Here is a 20,541-nt window from a genome sequence, read left to right on the forward strand (position 1 = left end):
AGCGCAAATGTGACCGACACAGCTGTGCTTATCGGAAACGTGGTACGGGATGAAAGCACAGCCGCATGTGAAATTGCAATATGTGATAAATGTTTGATGGATTTTGTCGATCCAAAGATGGACATGAAGGGAAGGGAAAAAGAGATGTACTTTTTTGGACATCCACGTAACAAGATGGGATCCCTTGGTTTCCTTAGTGAGTCTTAACACTAAACTTCAGCCACGTTGCCGTCTGCCATTTTTAGCCACGGGATCCACTGTCCCTTCCTTAAATCCCCATCAATTATCAGATCACCATCTACAAGTTGCTAAATTGACACGATTGAATATATATATTCTTTTCCTTTATAACTTCAAAGGATCACATGCCAGTTAAATCAAATCAAGACAGTGTATTCATCCCTTTGCACAAAGAACTTAAAAGGTCTATTTGATAATTATTTTAATTTTAGTTTTTATTTTTTATTTTTTATTTTTTGTGTTATAATATAGAGAAAAAAGAGGGCGAATGAAAGTGAAAATGAGAGAAAAGATGGGATTGAGAGAGAAGATGAGATGGGAGGAGGAAGGAATGAGTAACAAAAGTGAAAACAAAAACTAAAAAATCATTTTCACTTTCAAGTTTTTGTTTTCACTTTTGTTACTCTTCCCTCGCATCCTCTCTCTCAAACTCGCAAAAATTAAAATGGTTATCAAACAAGCTCTAAATTAACTTGGAATAATTTAGACTATTAGTTGTATAAAAATAAAATTGTCAATGAATAATATTCTTAGAGAATATCCATTGCAAGGAAAGGGATTGCGAATTTATGGGCAGAAATGGCAGTTGAGAAAATTGATGGTTGTGTGTGATGGGCGTTTGGATTTTAAAGTTTTTGAAAAAAGGTGAGGTAAGATTATGACAGCTTATGTGTCACCTTACAAGGACCACAAGAGAAATACCACATCATATTTTGCAAACACAAAACAGCATAAACATTTGAGTTGTCCAATAATATTCAGGCAACCCCTTGCCATCAAAATTCAAACATGCAGATTGCAGATACCACGTCTATTAAGCGACCAATCTCAACAATCGGTAGAGGTCATGGCATTGAACCAAAATTCAATCTTATAAAGGAAATAAGACATAATACTGAGCAATGCGTCGGATGGGGAAACAAAATATAACTTAAAAGGGAATATTCTAAGGCAGCAAATTACTCTAACAGGCTAGAAATACAATGGGGGAATTAAAGCTTCCCTGCTTATTGTCCACGCACATAGATACATTACTATGCACCGCAATACCATAACCAGATCTACTAAATACTGGCTTTACCAGACCTCTCTCTTCAAACACTTCATTCTTTGCCATCAGCAGCACGTAGCGAACCAAGTTGAACTGGGGCTTGGGTTCCCACCACCTTAGATGACCCATAATTCGACAGGTCAGTGCCTTGTGCCTTCTCTTTCTCAATCTGTTCCTTGATCCAGAAGTATGTAATTCTCAGCCCATCCTATACGCGAAAAGAATGTGAATTCAAATTAGAAACAGGGAGCAATATCAACACAAGGTAAGGCACAGTTCAAATAACCCCCAACTTTAAACGAAACTTGGTGTGTTCAGAAACTGCAGAATGGATACATCAGATGTCACATAATCTCATTCTATATTACCTTCAACCTCATGGTGGGAGCCCAGCCAAGTTTCTCTTTAATCAGTGTGTTGTCTGAGTTACGACCACGGACACCCTCTGGCCCAGGAATGTGCTGGATAGGCAGCTTCTTATCCTCAAAGCTAAGAACTATCTCCGCCATCTCATTCATGCTGACCATCTCGTCACTTCCAATATTCACTGGCTCACGGAAGTCTGACTTTGTCAACCTAAAAACAATAGTGATAATTTAAAAAACGCGTGAAATATGCCTAGTCATGAATAATATGGAAAATTCAAGGGGATTTTCATGCAAAATGTAAAACACAGTTTATATTCAATAAAAGTTGCTGTATCAGAGCTATAATCTAGTATAGGGTATTGTACGTTTTTCCAGAGATGAACCGAACAAATTACACACAAGTTTTTTCTTTCTTCATTAAGTAGATTAATTCCTATCCCTTCAACAACAAATGTTTTTCAAACATGTAAGATATTTGTTTGTTCATATCTCCCATTCTCATACAGGCACTAGAGTGGAAAACGCTCTCCTATTCTACAGAACTTCTACAATAATTTATATATTAGTGCAAAGATTTACATTCAAGTAACCCCGTAAAGGTTTAATTTTGCTGATTCTAACATAATCAACTAAACTAGACTCAGGAAAACCTTGTCAAAACAGAAAAAACTGATCTAAAAAAAAGATCCATGAAGACCAAGTATTTTGCAGCTTAAAAACGCAAAGATTGTGAGTTTCAGCTAGTAAAAGTTTTGAGTTTTTTTTCCTTTCCAAAACAAGAAATGCTTACCGAAGTACACCTTCTACACATTCATCGATGAAGGTGAAGGATCGAGTCTGAAGTCCATCTCCCCACATCTCAAACTTATCAGTGGAAGTGAGAGTCTTTCTGCAAAAAGCAGCAGGTGCCTTCTCCCTCCCACCTATACAAAATATAGAAGGAAGCAACGAAATTAGGCTACAAAGCAAGAAAATTATGCATATACGTCAGTTATCACTGCAATTAAGAGGTCACCTTTCCAGGTTCCAAAAGGACCATAAATGTTATGGAACCTTCCAATACGACACTCAATTCCAAAGTCCTTTGTGTAGTGCTTGCACAACTCCTCAGTTGCAAGCTTCTCTAAGCCATAGGCATCTTGAGGCTACAAATAAAGGTGAAAAGACAAAATTCATTAAATAAGTTCAAAACTAGAGTCCAAAATCATAAGCATTAAGAAGCATACCTCTGCAGGCCAGGCATCAGACTCCTTCAAGCTCACATTGGTTTCCAGCTGCTTAAACTCAGGGTAAATGCAAGCACTAGAAGCATAGAAAAACCTGCATGAACATATGATTGAGTATATCTTCACAGCATTTTAAGGCAATGTCTCAATTATCAACTTAAACAGTACCAATTCATACATCTCAGCCAAATGGTACTAAAATTTTCAACCAAGGATAAAATGTACAAAGTTGAGGACATCAAACCTCTTCACTCCATTGATTCTAGCAGCTTCCACCATGTTGAAGCTAATCATAGTATTATTGTAAAAAATGACAGAATGGTTGGACTGGATGAAGCCCATCCCACCCATATCGGCAGCGAGGTTGAACACATGATCAACATTCTTGGTAACCTTCAAGCAATTATCCATGACCCTAAGGTCAACGAGATGGAATTCATGACAGAACATGTCTTCAGTCATGTGCTCGTTCTTCTTCCAATCAGAAGCAATAATGTAATGGCCCTCATTCTTCAATCTCCGAGCAATGTGTGAGGCAATAAAGCCACCTGCCCCAGTAATGGAAATTCGAAGCTTTTCTGAAGGCCAATAAGGTTCCCTCTCGAGGTTCTCATAGGTGTATGCACCGTAGTCATGTCCACCAGTACTCCCCATTCTGCAAGATTAGATTCAATGGAAAAAATGAAGACTTTAGTATTACAATTCACAATCAAATACGGATCAGTTTACTAGCTTTGCTATACAAAGCTCAATAAAGTTATCACTACTAAACTAACAATGATTAAAGGAAAAGGAACCCAACTCAAGTAACATACATCCTCCAGGAAAACAACAAAACCCAAATTTACAAATTGGGATCACTAACCGACAGAACTGCTACTTAATCACAACGCTTGCATTTATGTCACACTCAAAATCATCAAATTAAAACCCACATCCACTGACTAGATATTGCACAGAACTTTAAAAATGATGAAAAAATTTACCCCTGAAAGAGAAGTATAGAAAAACTGGAAAAAGAGCAGAGTAATTTAACACAGTACGTAAAGCTCTTTTAATAGGCAGGAGGAAATTACCACCAAAACATCTAAATTAACATGTAAAGAAAGTATAACAAACATGAAATTATAATTTATCACAAAAATTTAAACTACATACGCCCAATGGAAGATATAACAAAGTTACACAGATAAACAAATAAATCTTCAAGAATGCTAAAATCAAGCACCCATCTCAGTGTATAAAACGGAACGAAATTTTAGCACACAACCTGATAAAACCCTGATGTACAAACTACCAGATTATCAATCAAGCACATTCACAACAGCCGTTATACAAGTAATTCAAAACAAACCCATCAAATGTTACAAACTAAATCCTGAATATAAGTACGAGGAAATGAATACTGGAACGAACATGAAAGAGCACGGAGAACAGAGTAGGTGAGAGATTCCCGGAAAACCCAGTTGAGATTTTTACCTTAAAAGAGCAAAGTTTGGTCCTCTGAAACTTGAGAAGCTAAGAAGAAGAGAATGAGAGGCAAAGTGTGTTCAGATGAATGGGTATGGACTCTGAGCCCGTAACGCCCTGCTATATATAGCACCTTGGGACAGAGCAAGGAAACAAGGCCACTCATTTATTTCAAAGGTTTTTTCCACCGTAAATAATTGAGAGAGAGAATCACAGAGACCGCGTAATGGGAAGAAGTTCTTGTATCACAGTTTTCTCATCTCCCAGTCATTCACTCACTAGGGGTTAAATTAAAATTGCTCATCCTGGACTCTTGTATACACGGATCCAAGCAAGTACGGCTGTGAGTCGACGGGCCCCAACACTTGTCCAAATGAGCAGAAAATTCCCAGAAAGAGGACTTCAAGTGAAAAGGCCTGTTTTTTGGGCCCAAGAGAAATTGCTTGGAAGCTCCTTTATGTTAGCAGCCATCGAAAATGTCTTATTTGGTAACAATTTTTTTTTAAAACTATGAGTTACCAGTAGGGATGGCAACGGGCCGGGTAGGGGCCGGGTATGACAATATCATCCCCGTTCCCGCTTTCCATCCCCGCCCCCATCCCCGAACCAATCCCCGTTTAATAGGTTTCGGAGAATCCCCGTCCCCGTTTCCGTCGGGGGACTATCCCCCATACCCACCCCGAATCCCCGATTTTTTTTGCACAAAAAATATTTATCATATATTTTAACATTAAGTTTCATATTAAATTATCATTCAACACATCCAAATTAACTATAAAGTTCAACTCAACTATTCAAAATCACATCAATATGAAATTCTAGAAAAGATTAGGAAGAATTAGGAGAGAGAGGTTAGCTTAGGGTTAAACATAAATATTATAATTATATATTTATTTATTTAAATATAGACATATATATTTTCGGGTCGGATTCGGGGATGGGGACGCCAATACCATCCCCTCCCCATACCCGTCAGGGATTTTTTAAGTTCGGAGATCCCCATACCCGATAACCATTTGGCCCCGAAATCTTCCCCCATTAAGGTCGGCGACCCGACGGGGACCCTCCCCCGTGGGGATTTTCGCCATCCCTAGTTACCAGTTGATATGATAGTTTCGTTTGTTCTTAATTGAGAATTGATTTTGTATTTGTGGGTTAAACTCAAACTCACATGTTTCAAATTGTATTCTGAACACGAAATTTATTTTCCCCACATTTCATACTTTGCTATTGTTTCAAACACTAAAAAATTATATTGTATGAGAATTATATTTCCTCCACCTTATTTTACATTTGATTAATTTGATAAATTCAAATCCTAATTTGTTGAATAGTTTCCACTTAGGTTTACGTGTCTCAATAGGTTTAGTCCTCAAAAAAAAAATAAATAAATAAATAAAGTTTAGGTGTCTCATGCTAACACTTTGTGAGGGCAAGGGAGAAAAAAAAAAATTTATGGAAAAATGGGCCTCTAGTTATGCATTGCAATTGGTTGCGGCCCATACAATTCTGGGTTTACTGGACAATCTATGAATCGGAAAGACCATAAATGAGGAGTTTATTTAAGGAGATTAATTTCACCATCAATAAATGTGAGGAAATCAATGAACTTAAACAATTTAAATAGTTTGATTGTGAGATTGAACCCCTTAAATAAGTTTTTCATTCTAAACTCCTTATTGTAGAAGCTCCTTACTCTAAACATTGATGAATACAATCGCAAAATCTTCTAATACTGGTTTGATAATTTTTTTTTTTTAGTTGGAAGAAATGTTTATTTATTTATTTTTAAAAAATAAGTACCATAAGAGTGTACAATTGATAGCACTGAACCAGCCAATATACCAAAATATACAAATAAAAAAAGATTTTGTCAATATACCAGATTCTCATATTTCAAACAAACAATTACACAATTTTGTTGGTCGGAAAGATATTCCGTACAATTAGTAGTTAAACTATTTAAAAAATAATAATTATAAATAATAAAAAAAACAATTTATCACCGCACTAAAAAAGACTATTATTCGTTCGCTCCAGATTTTTCATTTTTATCCTGCTTACAATTTATCCTTCGTCTCGTTTTGCGATGGCCTCCGCCGAGATCGCGGAGATTGAGTTCCGATAGTTCGGCGGTGAGCTCCTCTGGACCACCGACAATGAGGCACTGGAGAGGGCCTTTTCCTCCTCCTGTGAAAGATATCGAATCGAAGATCATCGAGGACGGTCAGATCGGTAGGTCGAGGTGCTTCGGATTCGTTACCAGCAACATGCGAATGCGATCCAAGGAGGCCAGAACCTTGATTTGAGGGTTAGTGTTCTTCTCCAATGTTAGAGCGGGTGTTCTTTTGCGATCTTTGTGTTAGCTAATTTTATATTGCGATGTTAGGGTTAGCTAGCGCTCTTTTTCCATTGCGATATTAGCGTTGTTTTGCGATTGCTAGGGTTAGATAACTTTCTTTTGTGGTTGCAATGGTAGGGTTAATTAGCGTTCTTTGCGATTGCAGTGTTAGGGTTAGCTAGTGTTCTTTTGCGATTGCGATGTTAGGGCGAGCTAGTGTTCTTCCGTGATGTTAGTGTTTTTCTGTATAAATGATAGAGGGGCTTTGCATGTATCAGGTGTGGCTTTTTGCAATGTTGTTTATAAACCGTGGCCCATAGACTTAAGTGAAAATAATGTCGTTTGTTGCAGACATCTGGTCTTTTTGGTTGTGGTGCCCTTGCTCATGTTGGTGTGATGGACTTGCAGTGGTTCCCACGAATGTACCATAGGTTAGTTTACATATTTTTGCAACATGGTTTGATGTATAAACATTTGGCTTATCCTTCCTTCTCCTCCCATCTATTTCTGGTAATCACTTTTTCATTATGTCAGGTGACCATGGGAACAACATGGGAGGCAACCTCACCACTAGCTTTCCAGATCACGATGACCTATTTGCACCATTACACCTTTTGTAGTTATTAAAGGTTGGTCTCTATCAACATAGTCAATATATTTATTGAATGGGAATATAAATGCTAGTTTTGATGCTCAACATGTGCCAAGACTACCATATTCAGTTCTGGTGTCAATGGTTGAACATTCATAATATTTAGTACAGTAATTCTATGTATGATATTATATCTCATAGTAACTGCTGTTATGGATCTCTTATCATTTTCATTACCCATTGACAATTACCTTTTTTGGTTACGTAACAAAATTGAAAAGTACTGTTTATCTTTAATTTGATTGTATTGCTGAAGATTAAGAGGTTTTCATTATTATGTTGATAAAAAGGTTATAAATATAAAATATTTTTCATTGCCACATGTTGTATTCTGATTCACCAATTGTAGCATTTTTGGTGGTCATTCCCACCCCAAATATTCTTCCAAAAAGTTTTCTACGTCTTGTATTTTAACTAAATAAAAAATCTCTTCCTATTGGCTTATTTTATTGGTGTGACAAGTTTGACGTCCTGTCATATTTCGTAGTTGGTATACATAAATATTAATATGATAAGACATCCTATCAGCTTCGTTAAATACTTCATTCTTTGAAGATATCAAAAACTTCAATTTTTTGTTTATATGATAAAACACTCCAATTTATTCCTTTAAGATTTCGTATTAACCCTGCAACCTTTAGAATGTTCAACTGCCTAAAGTTTGTTAAGGCCCATCTTATATTTGTGAAATTTCTGCTTATCACCACTATGGTTTTGACTTTTTCTGCTTTACAAGTGGAGTCAGAACACGAGCACTACTGTGATTTTAATGGAAGAGTAGCTTCCAAAGTTCACATTTATGGAGCTAAACTATTAAATTTTCAGTATGAAAAGATTTTACCCTTAATGTTATTTATTCATATATGTTTTACGTATGAAAGATCTGCCATAATGTTATGAAATTTTGATATGACCCCTTTATTAAGCAAACCATTTAAATGGTTATAAAATTATTCATTAGATATATTTTGGGGTTAGGGTTCCGTCTTGTAGTACAAAATGGGCAATGGTGTATGTCCTTTGTGATCTGTGGGGATCCTTTTCTCTTCATCTTCTTCTTCTAGGTTCTGTTCGTGGCGATATTAGCAGTCTTTATAATGTGGCAAACATATGCTTCAGGAATCAGAACAGATTTTGAATTGCAAACGAATGAGAATTTATGGGTTATAGGCATTCACAGTGATATGTTGTTTCATTTCTTCACATAATTTTAACTAGTCATTGATGGAACTGATATCAAGGCTTTCTTTTGCAGAATTCGCACTGCCAGACAAATAATTTAACTAGTGGTTTCTCACTGAATCAGGTAAATTGCTTGTTCCTCTATTATTTTTGGCCTGCTTTCAATTGTGACGTTTGAAAACTGAGTTTCGCCTGCCAGTGCTGCAGACTTTGGGACGAAGAAGCCGAGTCCGTGGAACTTCAGTCAAATTTCTTCTTTCTTTCTAGGGAAAATGTTCTGTAATGTTTCTCTTTCTTCGTTTGTCATGGTTCAATGTATCGGACCAACAAGGCAATGGGCTTAAATACTAGGGGTTCCAATTTTAAACGGGCCCCTTTTTATTCCAACATCTAATATTGCGAGGAGGCTAGAATGCAAGAATTCTATAGTGAGGGCCTTATATAAGGTCTCTAGGTGAGCCCCTATCTCTTAATCGTTGAATCAAATTGGTTAACTTGATCCAACGATTAAGGGATAAGGGCTTGGCTAAGGGCCATATATAAGGCACTCACTATAGAATGACTCGGCTAGAATGAGGGGTTATTATGAGCAGGCCCTTAATAGCCGTTCGATTCAGTGCAGAGTTAATATTGGATTGTTAGATTGGATCCCCCCAACATAGCCGACTCATTTTATAGTGAGGGCCTTATATATGGTCTTAGGTGAGGTCATATCTTTTAATCATTAGATCTAACAGCTAATCAATTTGATTCAACGGTTTAGAGATAGGGTTTTATTTAAAGGCCATATATAAAGCCTTCACTACAGAATTTTTGCAACATAGGCCCTTATTATGGAAACTCCCCTAATATTGACCAAAAATTTATGACGCCCAATTGGAGGGCCGAAAGTTGTAAGCAAGCTCTATAAAAAGCTGATTCTAAAACTTTTGGGGGCCCAATCCATTAGTTTGACATAATTAGCAAGGCACAATAGATTTAAAGCGGCCAGATCTAGGCCCAATAACGTAATAATTGGCCAGGACGTCCGCCCAAATGGTCACCAAACAATGTTAAAAGGGCTAACAAGAAAATGAGGCCAACGTTGGCCCATTAATGGGAAACTACCACAAGGGCCTGCCCAACAACGTCAAAAAAGGCTCAGAACGTGGTCCAATAATCTGGAAATAGGCCCAAACGTCGACCCAATAACGTGAAACCAGGCCCAGATAGACTACCCATAATATGAAAGACGGCCCAATAAGGTAAAAAGGCCCAACCGTCAGCCCAAAAAAGTGAAACTGGACCACAGACCGGCCCAATAACTTTTAACTGGCCCAACATAGGCCCAATAACGTTAAAACTGGACCGGGAGGCTGCCCAACTACGTTCAAAAGGCCCAAATTAAAATAGGCCCAAATTAAAATAGGCCCAAACATTGGCCCAACTACTTGAGAATATTGGCAAAAAACTGTACCACAAACCGGCCCAATAACGTTAAAATGGCCGATAAAATGGCCCATAAAAGGAAAATAGGCCCAAACAGCGGCCCAATAAAAATGGACCGAAATAAAATTTAAAGGGCCCATCCAATAAGTGAAAACAGGCCCAAACATTGCCCCAACAACTTGAGAACATGCGGAAAAAAGTGGTCCAGAAGAAGGCCCAAGATGTGAAAGCGGGCCCTTCAGCAGGCCCAATTACTTTAATACAGGCTCAAATCTAGCCCGCAAAACGTGAAACAGGCCTGAATTCCGACTTAAACTACGTCAAAGCAGGCCCAAGCGTCGGTCCAATAACGTGAAAACAGGCCTGACAGTGGTCCAAACTACTTATATGGTAACTATTTTGAGCCACAATGCTTTCGTGGGCCAAAAATTTCAGAGCCCACTTCAATAGTGAACTAAATATTGGAGCCGTTCTATGGTTAGTGTCATACATAGACCATATATGCGGACCTCTATATTAGCCACAAGATTCATCCGAATAGTAACTTCACTTGAGTTTAATGAAATGATATTGTGGGTAATATAAAAGTCCACATGAAAGTCCATATATGACACCCTCACTATAGAATTTCACCACCTGCGAGTGGGCTACAGGCCCAAAAATATCAACGAGCCCAGCAAATCTTAGGGCCTATTTTATTTCCGAGCGGCCCACGGAAGAACAAGAAAACCATGCATACAAAGAATAATTACAATGCAGCCTAATTACAATCCGCGGCACTAAAATAAAAGAATTTATTTTTACCCCAAAAAAAAAAGAAATTATATTACAGACTTCTTTTGATTGAAATGAGATCAAATTTGTCAAAAAAACAAAACAAAAGGAAGTTTGAGGCGAAGTCCTGCTAGCTTCTGGTTTCAGATATCCTGGGGAAAAAAAACAGTTAAAACAATTAATAAATTATAACCATCAGAATTAATAACAATTGAAATAAGACTGAAATAAACCAGATGGTAGTTGAACCGAAGCACATAACTCAGGAACATAATGAATGTGCAAGTGTACAACACAGCAAACAAACATAAGAAAAGTGTCACGCCAACAAACAAACTAAGAAAAAACATCATGAAACTTCTTGCCTGTCTCTCGAAGAAACATTAACCCTCAAAAATTACCTACAAAATAAAAGGCTAACAGTAACAGACTCCAGCTGGCATTTCAGAAACGAATAATGTCTTCAAAAAGTAGACAAAACTCTTTGGACGAAGAGTTAAAATGCAACAAATGGGAATCTTAGGAAGTAATGTTCGCTATGTCAATAACCAAAAAGGAACAAAGAACAACAGGTTCTTTTATTTTAAATGCAAGAGGTTGCAACTTATAGGAAGAACATTTGGTGTAGGATAAGGATAACCACCAAATGTTAATGATCACAAACCAGAGCACAACATACTGAAGAAACATTTTAAAATACTCTATTACTACATTTGTATATTCATAACTTTCATTTTAAACAAAAATGAACTACCAAAATAAATAACTGCTAATACACGGAAATAAAAATAAAACAGAAATTATTATATCTTCCAACTTTTACCCAATCCAAAGGTAAATGTCAATAGATAATAAAAAATGAATGATATACAGTTATGATGAGATACTATATCCAATTAAGATTGATGTGTACCAACTAGGAAATATAACAGAACACAGAGAGAGAGAGAGAGAGAGAGAGAGAGAGAGAGAGAGAGAGAGAGAGAGTAGACTTCTCTTCTAGTAAATGAGTATAGAAACCTGAAACACTTCCTAAAATTATAACTGCCAATCTATCCTCGGTAGATATTTGACAATGTGGCCAGATAAAATTTAGCACCATGAAATTTACTCCACCAAATTTTATTTCCATGCTAATAACCCATAAACATTGCTTGGGTGTATAGATGCAAAAGAAAATACGGAGAACTTCAAAGACTCCTCTCCATTCTCATCCTAACTTGAAAAGTTAAGAATGACATTGCCTAGAACAGTGAGTTTGAATAATGAACTAACCCATTTATGATTTTTCACGTTCTAATGTCTTTCACTTCATGTTACATTCAAAGTTAGAGAAGCACCATCATCTAAACATTAAGTGGTCGAATATAAAAGCTGTGCATGCTTATTAGACCATCCGATTTTGCTACAAATGATTACTTTTAAATTCACCACACAACTGTGTATCAATGATGTAATGGCACAATGTTCCTGATTCTATATGTAAGATACCATCCCCACTCCCCAATATCAAGCCTCTAGCTGATACATTATTCAACAAAAATATGCTATTTCAAAGCTCACCCATTCGATCATTCGTGTGTGCCAATTTTGTTTTTGTCAGATGAATTGTTCACGTTTTCAACAATATTATGCTATTTGACTCTGAAAACTTATTTTTGTTCATTTTGTATCCGCTTAAAAAAAAACAGAAAAAGATAATTAACAAAAGAAAAAACATCTACATGCTTGAATGAGTAAGGAGTAAAACCTTAAAAGATATGGAAGACCCGCTGTCAGTGCCTCTATCAATCCACATCACATCTTGAGCAAGCTGCCATGGAGTGTAACTGAAATGGAAGCAAACAGCAAACGCATTAATGCATTGAATTAAAGACTGACAATGCCTCAGGCCTATCGCTCCATCAAATCAAAATCAATGATCTCGCTAAACCATAGCCTAAGTAAACCCTAAATTCCAAAATCAACTTTGACGGGTCCTGGAACCCCCATACCTTGCCCCATCAGATCTCTGGTGTCGGTGTTAAATACTGCCCGATTTCAACTGCAAGTTCTTGAACCATGGCCGCCATCGAGGAGTTAAAGAGCTTTTCTTGCCTCGTCGCCTTTCTTCATGCTCATGTCTCTGATCTCCAACGAAGGTTCCGATCACAGAGCCAATGCCATTATGCGGCCCGGGGAGCGTTTCTTCTTTGTCATAGATCTGAGGCTTCGTTCTGAGGGTTTAGGGTTTCCTGATTTTCTTCCCTCTCTCTGTCTTATCTTTCATTTTCTCAGATCTGCTCAGTTTCGTTTAAGGTTTTGTGATTTGTGAGATCAGGCGCCCTTTTTGGATGGGATAGGTTTTGTCACACTCCTTTCTGCTTCATACGATGTCGTTTCACTTTTGTTTTAGTGGACTGGACCTGTTTGCTTAATTGCCTCTTGACCCTGGACTCGGCCGCGTGTCCTGGGTTTGATATTGAATACGCATTGGGCCATTCTTTTGTAATAGTCCAGTAGTGATAGCCTTTTTGCGACATGTCGTATAATTTGACTTATGACTCACGGTTATTGGAAAATATTATATTAAGTGATCTATAACATTTGATTACAAAACCATAACCAAACCATATCATATCTTTCTATTCTATGATGTTTTTTGTTGACATTGTATGTAAACCTCATATCATATCAAACTTCAAATCCAATGTGTCATTAAAAGCCAAATAATGGTTTTCTTTGCACCACTCTAGTCACTCTAACCAACCACCAAGGTAAGATTTGAAGCTTAACTAAACAATGATCGTGAATGGATAAGCTTGGAAACAAACCAAATTATTTTAATTCTAATCCACATCATCAAACTTTCACACGATTTCCTTTTATTTCGATCAATGTATAGAACTACTAAGATTAAATACTCGAGAATTATAGAATACTACAGTAGTACAGTTATATTATATATTTTATATACATGTTATAATATGAATAAATGACATAGTTTATTTTCTCTCCTTTAAAAAAAAAATAGTATCAATAAATATTTATTTATCTTAAAACACATTTACAAGATGTACTGTATTATATTATGTTATAATCACTCTAAAAATTGACCGCCCTTATAAAATATATTATAATTAGAGGCGCATATTAATTATTAATATAACATTATTTCTAGAAAAGCACAGGTGAAAGGGCCTGCATTTATTTAATTTTAATTATTTTTCATTAGTGGACCCCAGAGAAAATTGTGGTGGTAGAAGCACCAAGAGGAAGGGACAAATGGAAGTTTATGTGGCTTAACGTAAAAGAGAGAACATGATGGACCCCACAGCTACATGGCCCACCAAAATGTGTGTGGGGGGAAATGAGTGTTTATCCACAAATGAGCGGCCATGTCCATCCAATGCCAATTGGGATTTAGAAAAAGCCTCATTTGCTTCTTTTCAATCATTCGTTCTTCTTTCATGGATGGTTTGTTTTGGAACTTTATCGTTGAGTGTGATGTGGTGTGGATTTGGAGCAACAAGAAGTCGTCTCTTCCTATCAACACAAAGAACAACGAGCCCTTTGAGGTTCCCTTCAAATAAAAGAAATCAAAGCAAAATATGATACGTATTATGAAAGACAAAGAAACAAATAAGATGAATTTTAGTTTAAGTGATTAAAAAGAGTTATTCACGTATCTAATGTTAGTTTGACTCTTAAGTAATTAAGAAGAGTTATTAATGTATTCATTATTTGTCACGTGCCATAATTATATAATAAATTTGAGATTATCAATTTTATTTTTTTGCACTATGTCCACCTTCGTTGAATTAGAAACATTAGGAGGGTTATCAAAAAAACTAAATTCTAAAATAAGAAGAAAAAGAAACTAATCCCTAAGTTAGGCCCAAGCACTAAATCTAGCATCTTCTCCCACCCCCAAAAAAACAAGACCACAATCCAAAAAGAAGGAAAACTTCCCTATCCAGAAAAAAATTCCAAATAAATTTGTAATTTTAAGGACCCCACAGAATATAATCATCCACATTGGCACATTGCCATAACCAATACAGAGAATCTCCAACTCAGCATTCATAATACAATACTGCCATTAGTAATAAATAATTAATTAATTATATTCAGGCTAAAAACCAAAATGATAGTAATTAATATCCACACACAAAAATAAAAATATTTTATAATTTTAAGGATCCAAATCAGCTAAAATCCTTGACCCAAAAAAATGCCGATAAAGACCCAAGGAGACAATAGGACAGAGAAACAGAGAAAGGGAGAAAACAGAGGGAGAGAGGGAGAGAGGGATGGATAGGATGTTCTCAGTGGAGGAAATGTCTGACCAGCTGTGGTCTTCTTCAGCACCACCAGTCAATGAAGCAGACGACGATTTGTCCAAAATGAACCGGAGCGCATCGGAGTGGGCTTTCCAGCGGTTTCTCCAAGAAGCCTCTCCCTACTCACCATCACCCTCACCACCACAGCCACCTCCACCTCCTTCTTCTTCTTCAACTCACCATGACCACAACGACGTCGCAGAGATCAAGATGATCAATGCCCACCACCCCAATCCCACTCACGCCCCTAACAACAACAACAGCAACGACTATAATAGCAACAGTACGCCGTCGTTTAGCCTGCAACCACCTAATGTTCCCGTTGATTCCGAAGAGTACCAGGCCTTCCTCAAGACCAAGCTCAATCTCGCCTGCGCTGCTGTGGCCTTGTCTCGCGTGAAGGTTCGTGTTTTTTTTTCTTCTCCTTTTTGTCATTTTTTAGCTTCGTTCGGTTGCCGAGAAATATGATCGAAGTCATATAAGTGGTTTGAGAATGAGATCCTGTTTGGATGCTCAGAAATCTGAAGGAAAGAAACTGAACTGGAACTTGGAAATTTCTTGAATTTGGTTTTGTCTGTGAGTGTAAAGTTTAGCTAAAGTTAGCTGTTTTATAGTTTGGTTAGCCTCAAGTAAGATTTTCTTACTGTATATATTTAAAAAAATTATTGGGTTTTGATTAATTACTGAAAAATGCAATATTCAAAATTCTTTTTTGTTCGTTTTTGTTTTTGTTTTTCTAGCATTTTCTCGGTATCCAAACAGAGTGATTAAGTTTATAACTGACTGGTTGGTTTGCATTTTCTCACTCTTTCCCTGGTTAAAACAGACGGTGAAATTGTTTGATAAGCTTGAATATCGTTTGAACTGAGCCAACATGTAAAGGTAAAAAAGAATACTTTAACTTGGAAGTTGAACCTTTCTTTTGTTGTGGATTTGTGGGACCTTCATGGTAATAGTAAAAGTAACATCTGCAATAAACTTGAAGTAAATTTAGGTTTTAGCACAAAAAAACTTAAAAGGGTGAATTGTTTGGAAGAAAAAGCAGGGCTACAGCCTAAACACAAAGACATGAATTATGTATGAGAAGAGTAGTAGTACTTTGTTTGTTTAAAGATCGACCCAAGCAAGGCAAGGAATCCACACAAAGTATAAAACTTACTCAAACAAGTATAAAGTAGAATTCAAAACCATGCTCCAGTTCTTTATGCTTTTCTCAAACATAAAACTTGAAAGTCCCAAAAGTTGCAGTGTGACCAGGTTCTTCATCTCATAATATATCATTCTTCCTACCTGAGAATTCTCATTTGACCCTCATTTCTCTATAAGTTAAACAAAATCCATGGGATACTTATAGTAGCATGCCTTAGCAAATTAAAAGCCTTCATCTGGTTCATCTGATTAAATTGAATCACAAGGAATCTGTTCAGCTGAACTATAAGGGTCTTTCGGATTACGCAGGATGAGAGAGCAAGCTGTTCAGAGTGACATGAGAGAGTAACTTCACATACTTAGCAAGGCATGCTGGCCTTTGAACGATAAATGTGCAATCCAGTCTCATATTTGTCAGCATATATGGTTTATACCGTTGTTTGTCAGAACATGATTTGTACTTTTTACTTCATCTTTGGTTGAAATAGATTTGAAACCATGTTTGTTTTAATCTGTATAGATAAAAGCTAGCTGATCTATTCTGGTCGTGTGAATAGGGATCTTTGGCAGACAGTCAAGATTCTGCTGTTTTAGCTGGCAGTGGATCACAGGCTTCCAATACTTCACATTTGGGATCTCAAGCCCCTTCTAAAGGTTTGCATCTGTCTTTTTATGTATTTAGTTATTTGAATCACAAGTCTCATAAAGTAGGTCATTTGATCATGTTCTTTCTGCTTTTCTGTGAGATAAAGCTGTTCCACTGAGTACCTAAAGAGCTGAGTATGTCATGATAAGTGAAAAGTTATGCACTTAGAATATCACTCTTTTTCCTATTACCTACGTAGGAGCTGGGTATGATTTATCCAGGCCGCATGATAAGAATGCTAATGCACCAGTTGGCATTCCTTCATTACCTGCAACACAACATAGATCTGTGGTTCCCGTAAGGCAAGCAACTAGTGGATCATCAAGGGAACTGTCAGATGATGAGGACATTGAAGGAGAAACTGCAATAACTGAGAATATGGACCCTGCTGATGTGAAACGTGTGAGGAGGTAACAATGGTATCTGCTTTTCTGATTGTAAAAATGATTATGACGCATTACATGATAGGTGTATGAAAACTCAATTATTTAAGGCACAAATTTGTTCATGTGAGACCTAAAATAAGCACATCTAATCTCCATCTCTTGATTAATGAGTTCGTTTGCTTCAAACTCATCTGGTCTTTTCCAGAATGCTCTCTAATAGAGAGTCGGCTAGACGCTCAAGAAGAAGAAAGCAGGCCCATTTGAGTGAGCTTGAGGCACAGGTTTGGTCCTTCTTTATTTATTTATTTTTTGGCTTCGGATTTCACTTGCCACCTCTTTTAGTCCCTTGTTTTTGCATTTTTTTTTTTTGGTCCTTTGATCTTCTATAGATTTCCTAACCCAATGTTCTTTATAGGCATCTCAATTAAGAGTTGAGAACTCCTCTCTATTGAAGCGTCTGACTGATGCAGACCGAAAGTACAATGAAGCAGCTGTTGACAATAGAGTTTTAAAAGCTGATATTGAAACATTGAGAGCAAAGGTAAGCTTGTTATCAGTACCAATTGCTAACTGCTTTCCTAGGCAGGCTCTTAGAATTGCAAGATGAGGATCAAAACCCACTGATAATGATTACCAGTTTTTCTTTCTTTGGAGAAAAGACACAAGTATTGGTTCAAGATGAAGCAAAAGAATTGATATAATTTTGTTATTTCGTCCGCTATAATTCCAGGTAAAGATGGCTGAGGAGACAGTGAAAAGAATTACTGGGTTGAATATGTTCCATGCCATGTCAGAGATTTCCTCCATTGGCATGCCACCATTTGATGGAAGCCCTTCAGAGACATCAACAGATGCTGCTGTCCCGGTGCAAGATGACCCAAATCATCACTTTTGCCGACCTGCTTCTAATAGCCCTACACCCACTCATGACCTGAGAGTCAAGCATGATTCTGCAGACATCCCTTCAGTTGAAAATGTGCAGCAGAATTCTGCAGCTACATCAGCAGATGCTGTGGGGAACAAGATGGGGCGAACACCTTCCCTACAGCGAGTAGCTAGCTTAGAGCATCTGCAGAAGCGGATTAGAGGTGGAAATCCTTCTGGTCCTCATTCCAATGGAGAGCAGTAGTTACAAACAGAGTGTTCTTTACATGAGGAAGGACTTTATTAAAGGATGCTTTCAACAACCATTGTATTGCATCATTACTTGTGGATTAGTCATGTAAAAATGCTATTCTTTATCCAAAATACACTGATTGATACTTTTACCACTTCCAGTTTGTCATGTCATGCATGGAACAGATTATAAACCACTGCAATTATCAATTTTCCTTGGCAGTTACATTGTGTCGTGGTGTGCTCAAGTTTCTGTTTCTTTACATTTCATATTCATCATCATTTGAAATCTCTACAAATCCAACAAATAATTCCTGATCGGTATAATTAGACCAGGAGCGATAGATTCACCTCCTTTATTAAATGATAGGCTTATTGGCTGATGGGCCAAAATAAGATCTGATACCCTCAATTGCTTATAAAGTATAATAAAATGCACTTTACATACAGTATACTTGCTCTTTGCATTATCTATAAGAAGTCCTCTAACCACTGAAAATTTTGAAAGTAAATACAAGGTTCAACTTTGAATCTCTTTCTGAATCATGAAGAGTGTGTGGGCACTCTGAATAGTTGTCTTTTTACCAGCTCAATATTTCACCGACTAGCAAAACTACAATCCATCCAGGACATGATTGCTAATGTTTGAAGAAGTTCGAATTGAACTACAACCAGCTTTGTTTTCAATTCCCTTAACCTTCATTTCCTGTCTTACCATCTCCACATCCTCCCACCTTTCAGCAGAAGCATAAATGTTCGACAAAGCTACATAGTCCTCACTCTTTAGAGTCAAATCTGCACAAGTCTGCGCCGACTGTATGTGGAGCAGCTTCTTCCCCACCTTCTCGCCCATTGCAACATCCCCATGAACTTTGCAAGCACTGAGCAAACTCCTCCACAAGACGGCATCAGGTTCAACTGGCATCCCTACTACAAATTCATAGGCTTCTTTCAAGTATCCTCTGCGGCTAAGCATGTCAACAATGCAACCATAGTGTTGCATCTGAGGCATGACATCAAAGTTGCTCTTCATCATATGGAACAAATGGAGGCCTTCTTCAACAAGCCCCGAGTGGCAACAAGCCGAAAGCAAGCTGGTAAAAGTCACTGCATTGGGTTTTATTCCATAAGCCTCCATTACATCCAAAAGCTCCAATGCTTCATTTCCCTTACCATGAATGGCTAGCCCGGTTGCCATTGCTGTCCAAGTCAAGATATTCTTCTCTTTCATTCGCTTAAAAATGGACAGAGCACCATCAACACATCCACATTTTGAGTACATATCAACAAGACCAGTGCCTATAAACACATCATTATGAGGAACCCATATTGCCTTCTCAATATAACCATGTACACAAGCACCAGTTTCCAACACACCCAACTGAGAAGCCGCAGAAAGAACACAAACCATTGTAGTATCAGTAGGTTTCACACCACAAACATCATCCAACATGTCTCGAAACAACACTAATGCATCACGAGCACTTTCTCTTTGTGAACAATACCCCGTGATCATTGCATTCCACGTAACGCTATTTTTCACAGCCATTTCATCAAACACTCTCCGTGCAGAAACAAAATCTTTATTACTAGCATAAAAATGTACCAGTGTAGTTTGTACCAAAATGTTTGATACGACATCATGTTTGATGATCCGGGCATGTATTTGGCTGCCTACTAATAATGTTGACACCGAAGGCAACCTAGCACAAGCTCCAAGAACAAACTTGTAGGTAAAATCATCAAAAATTAAGGTTGCTTTAGATACCCAACTGGCAAAAACAAGAATAGAGTCTTTGGGTTGAGTACATCTTATCAAAGTGTTTAAGAGGAATAAGTTTGGCTCATCAAAGTGTTTGAATACAAAATGGGCATAAAGGTTGGTGCTTTGTGGGTCTGATAAGGCACAGTATTGCTGAATTAGTTTGGCATAAAGGGTGGGCGATTTGAGGAGGCCACTGGTAATCAACTGGGCATGGGTTCGTTTGAGTTGGTGGGTGGATTTTAGCTTGAGGTTTAGCAGAAAGAGAGCTCTGACTCTTGGGAGATGGTGCATGTGAGAGTTCTTGGAAGTGAACTTCAGTGGAGAAACAACCCAACAGAACAGGGTAGATAGCCGACTTAAACTAAAAAGCTGAGAATTTTTTCAATATTTATTCAATAAAATTTGAGAATTTATTGCCACAACCA

At 37.4% G+C, this 20,541-nt stretch overlaps 3 protein-coding genes and 2 long non-coding RNA genes across 5 annotated transcripts; 2 read left to right on the plus strand and 3 right to left on the minus strand.

Annotated features, from left to right (window-relative positions):
* Positions 1 to 972: 972 nt before the first annotated feature.
* LOC117630761 (GDP-mannose 3,5-epimerase 2) lies at positions 973 to 4,613 on the minus strand. The gene is made up of 7 exons (XM_034363526.1): positions 4,365 to 4,613; positions 3,130 to 3,540; positions 2,886 to 2,979; positions 2,675 to 2,804; positions 2,450 to 2,582; positions 1,660 to 1,867; positions 973 to 1,499 (listed from the first exon to the last, which is right to left on the minus strand). Exons 2-7 carry the CDS (start codon positions 3,537 to 3,539, stop codon positions 1,344 to 1,346), a joined length of 1,131 nt encoding a protein of 376 aa, XP_034219417.1. The 5' UTR covers position 3,540; positions 4,365 to 4,613; the 3' UTR covers positions 973 to 1,343.
* Positions 4,614 to 6,374: 1,761 nt separating this feature from the next.
* LOC117631624 lies at positions 6,375 to 8,723 on the plus strand. Its single transcript, XR_004586345.1, has 4 exons — positions 6,375 to 6,666; positions 7,048 to 7,127; positions 7,231 to 7,325; positions 8,604 to 8,723. It is a non-coding gene; the product is annotated as an uncharacterized LOC117631624 (long non-coding RNA).
* A 1,895-nt stretch (positions 8,724 to 10,618) lies between these two features.
* LOC117631767 lies at positions 10,619 to 13,032 on the minus strand. Its single transcript, XR_004586355.1, has 3 exons — positions 12,727 to 13,032; positions 12,483 to 12,561; positions 10,619 to 10,884 (listed from the first exon to the last, which is right to left on the minus strand). It is a non-coding gene; the product is annotated as an uncharacterized LOC117631767 (long non-coding RNA).
* A 1,912-nt stretch (positions 13,033 to 14,944) lies between these two features.
* Positions 14,945 to 18,577, plus strand: LOC117629946 (light-inducible protein CPRF2). Its single transcript, XM_034362626.1, has 6 exons — positions 14,945 to 15,456; positions 16,761 to 16,857; positions 17,049 to 17,259; positions 17,441 to 17,516; positions 17,651 to 17,776; positions 17,966 to 18,577. Exons 1-6 carry the CDS (start codon positions 15,025 to 15,027, stop codon positions 18,362 to 18,364), a joined length of 1,341 nt encoding a protein of 446 aa, XP_034218517.1. The 5' UTR covers positions 14,945 to 15,024; the 3' UTR covers positions 18,365 to 18,577.
* Positions 18,578 to 18,652: 75 nt separating this feature from the next.
* On the minus strand, positions 18,653 to 20,531 carry LOC117629948 (pentatricopeptide repeat-containing protein At3g18970). Its single transcript, XM_034362627.1, has one exon. The coding sequence runs from the start codon at positions 20,405 to 20,407 to the stop codon at positions 18,965 to 18,967; it is 1,443 nt and encodes a 480-aa protein (XP_034218518.1). The 5' UTR covers positions 20,408 to 20,531; the 3' UTR covers positions 18,653 to 18,964.
* Positions 20,532 to 20,541: the final 10 nt, after the last annotated feature.

This window comes from Prunus dulcis, chromosome 6, assembly GCF_902201215.1.
Source record: "Prunus dulcis chromosome 6, ALMONDv2, whole genome shotgun sequence".
Lineage (NCBI taxonomy): Eukaryota > Viridiplantae > Streptophyta > Magnoliopsida > Rosales > Rosaceae > Prunus > Prunus dulcis.